The sequence below is a fragment of the Bombus impatiens genome, unplaced genomic scaffold (genome assembly GCF_000188095.3).
Source record: "Bombus impatiens unplaced genomic scaffold, BIMP_2.2 scf_0214, whole genome shotgun sequence".
NCBI classification, from domain to species: Eukaryota; Metazoa; Arthropoda; class Insecta; order Hymenoptera; family Apidae; genus Bombus; species Bombus impatiens.
In genome coordinates, this window is record NT_176633.1 from 121240 (window position 1) to 134748 (window position 13509).

The following is a 13509-nucleotide window of genomic DNA, read 5'->3' on the forward strand; positions in this document are numbered from 1 at the left end:
GTGTGAGACGAAACTTGGTTTACTTGTAAATGCATTTATCTACGATGCATATACAGGGTGTTCCTAGCAATTGAAGCAGCCCATGATTTTAAGAGCAGTTATTGTATAAAATATGTATGTACTAGTTTTAGGAATACCATTGCGCGGAATACAAGTTTCATCACATCGAATGGAATCACATTGAATGGAACGTAAATTTTATTCTATGGAATATGTTATTATCAAAAAATTAAGAAAATTAAGAATATTTACTCACCCTGTACAAATATCATTTTTGTTCTCTTTCTTATTTTTTTTAATAATAAAATATTCGATAGAATAAAATTTACGTTCTATAATATTACTCTTAAAATTTATATTCCATTAAATATTATCTGATATATAGTCGAGATCAAAAAAATGATCTAAGTCGGAGGTAGCTTCCATTTTGCCAATAGTCACCAAAAATAATTTTTACGTAAGGCCTTTTTCCTTCGCTGAAACAAGCCATAACGTCAAAAGAGTAAAAGATAGGCAAGAATTTCGTTAGAAAAGATTATGTATGTATATGATTCGAACAATGTATAATGCGAGGCATGATGATTTTTTACTAGGAGCTGGAAACTTATCGACAATTTTAAGATTACTGTCGTATTTCTTTTTAAATCGTGCTATACATGTATACTTGGTGTATATTTAGTAACAAACAATAACTTTTTCTTCTCCTAATCGTCCTCAACAGTTACTATCTTTTCTTTTGTTCGAAGATTAACACATTCTTCTTAGGTAATTTTTTCATAAACTATAATCTGGTAATAATCCTTTTGGATCGACTTGTTAACAATTATAGGCTTTAATATATCGAAATTTAATATATACGAAAAGAAAATATAGGCAAAGCTAAAACAATGACAAATGTTAGTACATCCAAATTTAAAGGAAAGGACACGTTAAGTTCTAGATTAAGTTAGGACGATAGATTTATTCTTAGAATAAGGTGCACACCTATTTATTGTTAGATTTCACTGCATACACTAGTGCACTCAGGTAAGCAAATTCCTCGTTCTGACAAGTATCGATCATCTCGTTTGATGAGTCCATCATTTTAACTCATTCGATCGAACGTGTTACGTTGTACAAATTCTTGAGCCGATTGCTATTCTGGTCAACACCGACAGTTTAGCTACATGAGAGACTTTCGATTAAATCGACGCGACGAAAATACGTGGAAGCATGTACTCTTCGATGGCGATCAGAGGTATTTTGGGTCAACGCTGTTGAAAGGTAAGCGCGGGGAACCACTGGCCAGAGCACCCGAGTCACTTTCTTCGCTCTTTTCACTTTCATATTTTCGTTTGCATCTTTTTTTTCCCTGGACACAGGCGCCAACTGTCTTGCGCCTTCCCTTGCCGCGTCCAAAATCACACTTCCGATGAGTTTCATTATCCAGGTTTTAATTAACGCTTTGTGAGATTTAATCGTCGAATAAACTGACAATCGCATTAGTCGCAATGCAAATTAATTTGTTTTTTTAGAAATAATTTTTAGTAGTCACTCTAACGTTTCGTAGCGCGTTTCTTATTTATTTATGGCGTTGAAGCAGAAGATGAAGTTATTGATTAAAATGTACTATATGATAAATAAAATATACTGTACTACTGCTACTATACTATGCTACGATAAATGTACTATATACTACATTAAAATGTGCTATATTTAATAGACGATAACGAACATTTCGAAAATAATTTTCAACAAACAAAACATTTTCTAATGTATTGAAGTTATTATATATTATTAATATAATACGAATAAACTTTAGTTAATAATTTCTCTGCACTATATTGCCACAAGCTGCTGAGGAATTGTTTGACACGTTAATGTGATTTTAGAAAATAATATCCAGTAGAATGAATCGCAATTTAATGTGATTTTATACTATTACAATACACATAATATAAACTGATTTTAAAAGTAAATTATCGTTTAGACATAAATTTACTTTAAAAATAGAATATTTTCAATGTAAGTTAGACTGACACGAACAGAGAATTTACAATTTATTTTTAAAAAACCTTTTTCGAAATGAAATCTTAATCTTGGTTGCGATTAATTTTAAAACAAAAAAGAAGAGATCAAAGAAGAAAGTACAAAGAAAAAGCTGGATGTAACGAATCATTCTTAGAACCGTATTGAGATGGTACATGGGGAGACTGCATATTGTGTGCGAACTGTTACGAAAAGTTTGCGGATATATTTCTAGAACCAGAGGAAGTGAACATTGATCGCGAAGCTTTTGCGAATTGTGTTAGGTTGCGTTAATAATGATCGCGTATCTAATCTAACAACGTGGAAAATGCCTTTCGTACGAGAATTATTCATAATGCAGAATTATTCGTGTACGCTCATTGATGCGACTGTAACTTTCTATTCAATTTTTATCCGTAGTTTCGCTTTTCTTCCGCATCCCTAGCTGTCAAACGTTCAGCGACTCCTAGTTTTATATCTTATTATGTCTTATTATTTTACGATAAATAGCTACGTAATACATAATTCACATATTTATGAATACAATTAAAGAAATAGGACCTGTCGTTGACCAGGGACTTGTTTTATCCACGTACACATTATAATTTGATATACGTTGTAATTTTTATGCCTTGCATATTTTATACGTTTCTGCACTCTATGCACTTTATGTTCATGTTTCAGAAATGTATAAACGTTGGCTAATATTATTAGTAAAATTTTATAAATCGGAAGTTACGTATCTTAAGTCGATATTTGGTAATTTTATTTAATTCGGTAATAAAGCAAATGAAAGTTTGCGAAAAATTCTACAAGTTACACTTTATTTTTCTATATAATTTGACGTGAAATTATAAAGTTACGAATGAACAGTTTATAAGTCAGAAATTGTGAATCGCGAATTCATAGATATTATTAGGTGGTAAATCGTTATTTACGAGAATTTAGATCAGGATCTAATTATTATGAGCAATTCAATTCTCAATTATAATTTAATTCCTTCTACGGTTTAATTCCTTCTTCGCTTTCGCAAGAATTTCTTCTTTTACTTTACTCTGGAACCATTCAATTCCACATCTTACGTATCATTCTATACTTGCAGTAAACTATAGTAAAGTGAAAAAGAAATCGGTTATATGGAAGTATATTTTGCTAAAATGTCATTATTCAAACATTATGTAACTAATAAACTTTCGAAAATGCCGTCAATTTTTCATCATAGAACGTTAAACTTAAAATTAGAAAGAAGGTAGTAAGAAAGTGTTACGTACCACAGCAAGATATCAAGAACCAAGAGAAAGGACTGAATTTCGTATTAAATATATATTTTTTTTCGAGATGATAAAACGCAGTTACTAATTTTCTATTTTCTTTTTTCGCGGTTATTACGGTTTCAAAAATATTTCACGAAGATTTTGATTAGAAAAATAAGTAAACAATGAGATACTATTTAAGTTCATACAAATATGCAGGTACATAAAAAGTAAGATTAACGTAGTTATGCTAAGTCCGAATAGAAGTTCAAACATACCGAAGAATCAGTAAGATGCAATACAAATCAAACATCTTTGTTTGTCTAACTATTAGTAAAAGGCTGAGGATAGTAACATTTATTTCCTACGCTTTGTAAGTTCAAAAACTTCTGCATTCTCAAGCTATATCACTTTTAAGACTGAAAATGTTATTCATATTCGGATCGAAATAGCAATACGCACATAAATAATCATTTTACGTCATTGAAATTAATGGGAAAAAATATAATTTTGCGGTTGTGAAGAACATATATTATACGTGTTTTTAGCAAATGGTTACTATATACTTGCAACATGATTAATACATAGCTGTGTATAATTTTTAAGTCTCAAAATACTAACTTAAACAAAAAATAGAATAATATCGGTTCAAAATTGCGAGTATTTTATTCTCTTACATTATACCGTGAGAAATTAATTGAATTTTAATATAAACCTTTAATTAAACTGTTTTCAACAGTGTATATTTTATTTTTCAATCAGTTTTCACAATTTGCCAATAATATCTTCCAATCAACGTCAGTACCAATGAATTTCTCTAAAAAACCACATTTTGCAACATCGTTTCGACTGACAAATCGAACGAAGCGGTTACAGTGGCCGACGAAAATATTTGAATACTTACTACAGAAAATTTCCATAAATTTTCATAAATTTTCATAATTGTACAATATAAATGATTTATACGTGTTATACGAAATTCTTCGAGATCTCATTAGCAGTGCAATGAAACACGACTATCGTACTTACATTGCTAAAATTTGAAACGAATCTGAAAACCTATTTGGAAATTGCAAGATATTCATTACAAGCATACGCTTCACAAAAATAAGCAAATTATTCGATTACTCGCTGTCAATTACATCAGCTATCGACTATGTTAGTAAGCTGTATTTAACGAGACCATCTTTAGCATCTGTTTGCAATAGAAGTCTTATACAGTGTCTTGTTACAGTGTCAATGGAATTTCAAAAAGTTTCATATAAAACACATGATATACTAATAAACATTCTCTGTGGCAAGTGTTGAAATATTTCTGCGAGCCTCTGTATATAAACCATACCGAGAGAATATGCAGGAAGAAGCGTTCGATCGCGTGTTTCCCTCGCGTAGAAAAAATTCCTGATCGGAATTGTTCCGCTTTGTCGGTGAACGCGTAATAAGTCGAAGAGGACGGTGATCGCAGGTGGAATCGCTTATTATTCGCGCGGACGATGGCGCAATCGATACTCGACGAGGGACTCTCTATTTCGTTGGCTCGCCGCTCCCTCTGGCATGCTAATTCGCCGTTTCTAATCCTCGCGAGCATGCCAACGCTTGTCGAAATGGATCTCTCAGTTCGTAGGTCTAGCTCGTACGTCTAGCTCGTTCCAATTTTCACTTTCCATTCGCGATACGGAAAGTGGTTGTGACGGATCTGGGGACGATCGTCGAGGACCGAACACTCTCGAAGAATCTTTGCACGTACGCTCTCGCCCATAAATTACGGGACACTAATTACACGCTAATTACAGTGAGATACACTTGTAACAAAATCTTCGATATATAACAATTTAGACTTTTCTTATAATACACGCGTTTCTCCTGTTACGTAAAATGTTTTAAAAATTGTATCAGCACTGTAATGAGACACGATTGCCGTGATCGTATTGGTAAAATTTGGAACCAATATAAGAGCGTGTATGGAAGTTACAAGACGTTTGTTGCAGATGTTGTTAGTAAAAAGTCGGAGAAGAGTCGTCTGGATATAATTTCTTTATTTAGAGACCTCTTATTAGTAATCTTTGTTACAAATAAATTATATCGCATTTACGTTTGTAAGGATTAACATCTGCTTTGGTTGGTTGATGTAATTGAAACTGATCTTTCTTTGATATACTTTCTTTTACTAATTCGATCAATTAAAAAGTAGAGAAACGCGAAAAAAATATTTAAATATTTTCACAAATTTTTCTTTCCATCTATTGTTATCTATGCTGTCTCTTTGTGACAAGTGAAAAGACAGCTAGAAAAAATATTAAGAAATTTACAGAAAATATTGCCTAATTGGTGATTTTGACTTTTGAGAGGTTCAATTAGAGAAATTTTTGGTTACAGGATGACCTGGTTAACACCACTAATTTAAGCTACTTAAGCCTGTACTAACAATAAATGTGCTAAGTGATTCGTAGTTTACAGACAGTAAGGTATGCAAGATAGTACATATAATTCATATTTCAGTGTATATATTTCCTATATTTTTTTGATTGTAATTAGAAAAAAATGTTAGATGAAGAAAAAGAACGCTTGAAACGAATTATAATGTCTTACGATCGTATTTCTTTTGTGAATACAACAAGACAGGACAAACTAAATTTTGGGTTTATAAGTTTGAGTTTGTAATTCGTTTTCCGGTCATTAAAATCATTAGAAAATATACAAATTAATTAACTGGAAATTATTATCTGTCTTTAACGTATATCTTATTTAAATAAGTTTATATCTTATTAGAAATTATTATCTAACTTTAATAATATCCCGTCTTTAATCATTTTTGTGACGCATAATGTAAGTAAATTACACAGGGCGATCATTAACAAATTTTTGAAAACTATTTAATTGTTACGTAACTATTGACATTTAAAACTTTCTACGCATAATTTTTATGATATCTTCTGTGATATAAAATATCAATAATAAATTATAATTTCTCTCGTATTTACATACAGACTAGATTTCTCAAAGTCACTTAGAATACTTCTCTCTATTTTAATAGCTTCGATTATAGTATTGTATACGAAACTTTTTTTTTACTACATATCTGTCCAAAAAAAAAAAAACAAAAAAAATAAATAAAAAAACATAAACTATATAATTTCACGTAAACATCTTCTTATATCAAAATAGAGGTTTTTTGATAAATTCGTAGTAAAGAAGATTTATTTTACTAGTTTTTTTCCTACAGTCTAATTATAAATATCGGATGTCATTATTAATTAACGCACCTAATTAATTTGTGAGCGTAGCAGTTGATAAATTTGTAAGATTCCTCTAGTATGATTACGCATACCGAATACAACAAAAAATACAAAATTGACATTTCAATCTCATTCATCGTACATTTTATGCGAGTTTAAAATTATGCTACAGCTTGAACATTCCAAAGTATCGATTAGAAAATTTAAGAAAAACAAAAGGAACGCTATACTTTATGAAATGCGAAGAAAATGAACGAATCTCCATTTATCGATATGCATATTTTCAAGAAAAAATTTAATTATGAAATTAAATAAATAAAATTATATAAAACAGGAGTCTATAGGGAGATTGTTTTGTTTTATGTAACAAATATCATCATCATTCTATCATTCTATTCTACATTGCGTATGTAAACCACACGCATCGACATTAATTCCACTTCTATAAGAGAAAACTTAACAAATTACAATCAAATATTTCAATCGCTAAAATTTCTGAAACAAACGAATCCTTTGCAGGAATTATAAAACTCAACGTGTGTTTTCAACTGGATTCTTAAGTCGTGTTCACATTAGGCGATTAAATTGAAACGTTCAAGTCGTTCATCTAAAAATAGAAGAACGTGCTATTTTCAGTTGGACAAATCTAAGTCATTTCGATTTGTTTAACATTGTGGTTGCGCAGGTGAATTTGCACAACTTAAGGTCGTTGATTGAATCGCTCGACCAAAAATTACCTAATGTGAACGAGGTCTTAGCAGCTTATTATAATGATAGATAGACCTATAAACAACTAATTATAAAGCTAACTAATATAATGTAAAATAAATAACGATAGTTGTATGAAGGTATCTAAACGTGCTTGGTCAGATTAATTTGCAAAAGATGATAGCTGTGCAAATAATATATTTTTACTGTTCTTTTTCCTCATTCTTCAAGTTAAACGTTCATGTAGCGTTCGTATTTTTTTTATATCCGATTTGAACTATTTTATTCACGCTTCGGTATATGTATTATTCATGAACATAATTACTTACCATCAGCATATACCGGTGGCAGTAATTTCAAGAAGGGTGCACCACGAGCACCCCAAACAGGATGTCGTATATTGTTACAGGCACCAGAAGGTGTCCTATACTTGCTCGGCGGGCAAGGTCTATCCGGTATAATTCTGCAGGGAGCATCGTTCGATTCTGGCCTATTTTGGTACCTGGAAAAATCAAAGGATTTGTATAAAATAGATCTTATCAATCAAGTCCATTTTTAATTGTACGAAACAAATTGAAAAAAGCTGAACTAAATTTATTAGAACGAATCAACATATGTACAGGAAATTATTTTTGGTGTACTAATATCGAGAAAATTTGAGGAAAAGACGAACGCTAACATAAGTTACTATATATATCTTTATTTTCTACAAAGCAGAATGTATAGTTTCAAGGAAACGTTTAATTGGTGATAAGTTTATGAAAAATACTAAATCTTATAATTATTACTTTAAAACAAAACTTATGTAACGTATGTAAACCTACGATTAGTTATTAGATGTTCATTACATGTACAAATATTCAACTTTCGATCATTAGAAACAATGATAGATAATATTTCAAACATATGAGATTAGAAATAATTATTTAGAAAATTAAAATAAATTAAAATGAAAAATAATGATTCACTGTAATTCTAACAATCATAGAAATTATGGTCTTTATTCACGTCAATAATACAAACTCCAATAAAAAATATTCCACGACTTTAGAATATACAGGGTGGTTGGTAACTGGTGGTACAAGCGGAAAATATAGAATAAAAATTTTTATTTTCTTTTTTTAATTTTTCCATCGAGATAACGATCTACAGTGAGATCCGTTATAACGAGACGTGATAAAATGCACACGTACCGAACGAAAATTCAAAGTCGATTTTCTCGAAAACAAAGCCTCAAACGAAAAATTTTTATTTTATATTTTCGACTTCTTTTTTCGCGTAGAATCACTCCCCTTCCGCTTGTACCACCAGTTACCATCCACCCTGTATATGTCGCGTTTGTCGGGTTGGCGTTAGTCTTTGGGGCGCGTTGCGTATCTTCATTAGGACAAGCCATCGCAGTTGTTCAATGGAGATTATATTTACAATTATATGTACAAGTGTTGATTTAACAGAGTTAGACAATCGAACGTGGTGATTAGACAATCTTGATGTTAAAGACAATGTTCTTAGGTTCGATAACGAATCCACGCTCAACGGGGAAAACTCTTTGTACAATTGAATATATTTTGAAACGCAAAGTGACGTTAGCTGTGACGCACGGTATCTTTCTGACTGACTGACAAGACGATGCGTGCAAACTCTCCAAGGTGATCACAAGAATAAAAGACTGATACGATCGCATTTGTCAATTGCATATTGACCGGGGATATCGACAAAATTCCAGGCGTCGTTACTAGGCAGACCCGCGTAGAGCCGTCATTGCTCCTGCCCGGGGATTGTTTGTTAATACAGCGTGTGTCCTTCAATATTGGTACTTCTCCTGTTAAGTAAAAACGTTCATCCCGTGACCGTGGCTACGTTCGGCGACCAGTTGTGTCACCTGGAGCCCAAGCCCACTGCCACAAATCTCGTATCACAACACTACTTCTAAGTTCTATTATTTAAGTACATTTATAATAAATGGTTTAGACCAAAGTATCGGGGATCTTCCCAAAATTCCAAAAGAAAGACCCGATGCCCCTACATCTCCGACATATATATAGTATGTATAGACGCATGCAGTTGTGACCAAAAGAGATTCTCCTTTTCATCAACCCATCACTACAAACTTCCTATCTACGGTACAATATTCTCTCCATCCCTTTCGTGCCGGATAGTCGTTTAATTTTCGCGGGTGATTGCGCAACGTCGTTTCCAAGGAAGCTAGGTATTCGCAGAGAAAGCTGTAAAGCATCGACCGAATTAAAACGGCAGATTAAAAGCGCATCAGCCTGACGAAACGGCCGGAACGTTGCAGCACATATCCTGAAACCGCAAAACGTAATTACCGTTCAACCTCGTGATACCTTTCGCCGAATTGGAGAAGGTGAATTGCCCGATGCGGAAAGTGAATCGCAATTACAGTTAAATCGCGAATTATGTCGCGACACAGTTGCGAAACTCGACTTGGCTGCTACAGTTACTCGCAGAAATGGAATTATGTGTATAGCTATATATCTAGGTAATTATGAAAGTATTTGTTTAACTCTCAACTCTCCTTTTGTGAAACGTCGTTAATTGTATTTCAAAATTATATATTTCTTTGAAATATTCGTTGAAATTGAAATTAATCATGTTGAATTATTTTATGATAAAATTTAGACAGATTCGTTGTACAGAATAATTCACGTAACTGAAACAATCCATATCAGTTTTTCGACTGGAATTATTATTATTATTTTGAAATTGTTCTTTTTCGAATTTTATGAATTAAATTTAACGGTGAAATGGAAATAACGTGTATACCATGTTACAATGACTTGTAATACAGTAAATCAGATTTCTTGATAAGGTGTACCAAACTGTCGATTTTTCAGGCATTTCCGTTAATCTGACACAAAAATGTTTCGAATAAAAATGTTTCAATCGACTACAAATTACTATATAGGACATCCCCGAAAAGTTCTTTTTTTTTTTACAAAAACTCAGTCACTTTGTCTTTCTTAACGACATTAAGTCGAGTTTTCTGTTACGTTGTGGCGCTTCCACTGGCATAAAGAATCGAAGTACTGTTTTTATAACAGGAATTGTACTCAAATTTTACAACTGTTACCGAATACTTTGGGAAGTAACTGTATATTTGTCAGCGTTCTGCAGAGGAACGTGGAATTACGCCAAACTTGAGCAATATTCGAGTTTTCGGAAAGTTTGCAGCAAATTTCGTTTCATATGACTCTGGCCAACGATTATTTGCTCGTAGACGCAAAAATGTGTTTGTCTTCAGTTTTTAAGCATTCGATAATGCGACGATAATATGAAAATAATGATTCAGTTTAAGAATGTGGATTTACGTTGGTAAACAGGGCTGTACGTCCAAAATTTTTTGTTTACTTGCTCGTGGTTTTAAATGGCGTTTAATCTTGGGTAACAGTGGAAAGATTAATGGTTTTTCTGCAATTAGTGATGTTTCTTGTGATTTACGATACTGTGTATTATGGAACATGTATCCCATACGGGCAGTTTCGTTGTTGCAATTTAAAGAGATTTATTGTATCGAGGCCTTTTAGAGAGTTTCTATTAGTTAAAGTGAAGTGTTTCGTATATTGATTGTATATGACGTTTTATACGCAATATTTACCTTGGTCCATAATTTATATCGCCGAATCGTGATATGAGAAAATACGATTATCTCATTTTGTTGAACGCTACAATAAGACTTTTCGAATAAGTCGCAGTAATTGTACGTAATTGTACAGGGTATTGTCTCGTTCGATTCTTTTCTCGCTTAATATTTTTACTCACATTTAGTATCTAATAAAAATCAAAATAGTTTCCAGATATCAACTTTGTACAAGAGCAAGTTTTGAAGAGATTAGTAACTTTCAATTGAATTTCTTCACTTTTATATTAACAGACAATGATGTGAGATTATTAAACAACACTTGTCAAGTTTATAATTTTTATAATTTTGTGAACATTTTGTTACAACGAAACATATTGTAATAAAAGACATAAAATGTACACCGTAACTTCCAAATGTCATGTGATTTTTATAATATTTATAAAATGGTCATAGAAATCAAACTGGTGGAATTCAGAAGCTCATACAATACCAGTAATTCTCAAGTGAAAAATTATATTCTAAAACGAGGTCTCTCTAACGATAAAACTAGATCTCAGTCAAAGTACGCCAATGTGTAATACTCTTTACAATGAGCTCTGACAGGAATAAATAGACGTGATTGTGAGTGCTAAATTTATTATATATCGAATCCTAATTCAATTTCTTCCCATTAACAATGTTATTAACATATAGCTAATTTACTATCGTAAAGAATCAAGAGTCGTTAACAGTACCTCTAATTCTCATTCCCAACTTTCCTACAATTAGTCCAAATAAAAAATTAATAACGTAATGCACGAATCGCGAATCAGCCACAATTACAAACTAAAAAGCTCCGTCAACGAGATCAAAAAAGAAACGAAAGATACAGGACGTTCGAAAATACCATTGTTCTACTGCCTTCAAAATTCAATTCGCGTACCTTATTTCTCTTCTTCCCACAACACGTCCAAATTCAACAAACAGAGAACGAACAAACGAAGCAGCTTCGCAAAACAAGCATAAAAGGGCACTGCGAACAAAAAGGAAGTGTCGAAGGAACAGAAGAGCAATAAACGGACGTGACGAGGCTTTCCAGTAGGTCGGCCAGTCCGGCCTCCATCCTTCTTGCTCTATTTTCTTGCTTTTTCTCGCGGCAACTCTGCCACGAGCGAACTTTTACTTTCATGGCCGAGAAAAGGAGTGTCGGTTGCCGGCGCGTCCTTCCGTGGCGGCATTTCAGCCACGAGGAAGGTTTCTCGTCCGATCATTACCGGTACTATCGCCTTTCCTCGGCCACAGGAAGGTGGCTGGCCGCGCATCGACGCACGCCACATCGCACGCTGCTTGCAAACGAATATGTCAGCAGGAATAAGTCGTGCTTTTCGTTATTTTATTATATCTTATTCCCCGATCGTCGGTTTGCCTTGAAGTCTCTATATTTCTAAGGATCCTTAAGAGGAGGCTAAGGTTAATTCGTACAAAAATAAGGCATGTTAGTAGTAGAAAAAGTAGAATTGCTCATAACTTGCTGCTGGATCATCTGAAATCAAAAAATCAAAGTTCATTCGTTAGGTAACAGTTTTCCCCAGGTAACGCTGGGAGGGTTTTTCGAAATTTCAATTTCTCACGTTTTTAGATCACTTTCAAGAGACAATTAGCCGCAAATTTTCGCAAAATCGGCTAATTTATCCAAAAAAGTGAAAAATTGAAATTTCGAAAAACTCTCCCAGCGTTACTTGGGGAAAACTGTTACCTAACGAACGAACTTTGATTTTTTGATTTCAGATGATCCAGCACCAAGTTACGAGCAATTCTACTTTTTTCCGAGACACGTCCGAATAATTGTTGCCATCGCCGTATTTTTTAATATTAATGATTCAGCACCAAGTTATCAGGGGCACCGCAATTCTACCCTTTTTCCGGGACACGTCCGAATAATTGCTGCCATTGCCGTATTTTTTAATATTTCTCCGTGAAAATTTTATACAATATTCTTCGAATGTCATACTTTAGTGTACTATTGGTTTTAATAAAGAGATTTTAATTGTGTCGTCACAACTAATTCACAAAAGCATGCCTTATTTTGTACGAATTAACCTTAGCCCCCCCCCCCTAAATAGAACGTAATCTATTTCTGGGTAGACTCTGGATGTTTATTTGATCGAAACGAAATTTGATCTTCGTGTACATTCGATACAGGAGGAGTTTCACGATTCTTACTTTCTGTGACGAACATTGAAGAAATATTTTTGTACGTGGTTTTATTTGGAAAAATGCCTAGAACACACAATGGATAGTTGAAAAATATTAAAAAAGAATGATATACATTCATCGACGTCTGCATTGATTTGTCTGTTGAAGCAATAGAGCCTATGTAGAGATTTCTTTCCTCCTCAAAATGTTATAAATAATCCTTTAATTCGATGCATTGAAACTTTTTATACGTGCGTAAACATTCGCAGTCTACTCACAAAAATTATGAGAATACGATGATGTTATCAATTTGTATTGTTTCAAAGACTACCACTTTTCGGTCGATGTTCCTTCTTCGGATAGAAGCTGATATTTACACTGAACTGTTTTAGATGCCATACATTTTATAGAGGAATAATTTTTGCAATGGAAAAAGATCGTGAAAATTTAACGAAGTTACTTCTGTTTCTCCTTCTAGTGTCCGTTAATTTCGCGAAGCTTAAAATGGTGAATTACATAACAAAAT

General features: G+C 33.0%; 1 protein-coding gene across 1 annotated transcript in view; it reads right to left on the bottom strand.

The window, feature by feature from the left end:
- Positions 1 to 13509, bottom strand: part of LOC100740410 — a 74968-nt gene that overhangs the window by 11949 nt on the left and 49510 nt on the right. The window contains exon 4 of the mRNA XM_012383329.3: positions 7534 to 7706. Coding sequence (XP_012238752.1) covers positions 7534 to 7706 — 173 coding nt within the window. The remainder of the gene's footprint in view (positions 1 to 7533; positions 7707 to 13509) is intronic.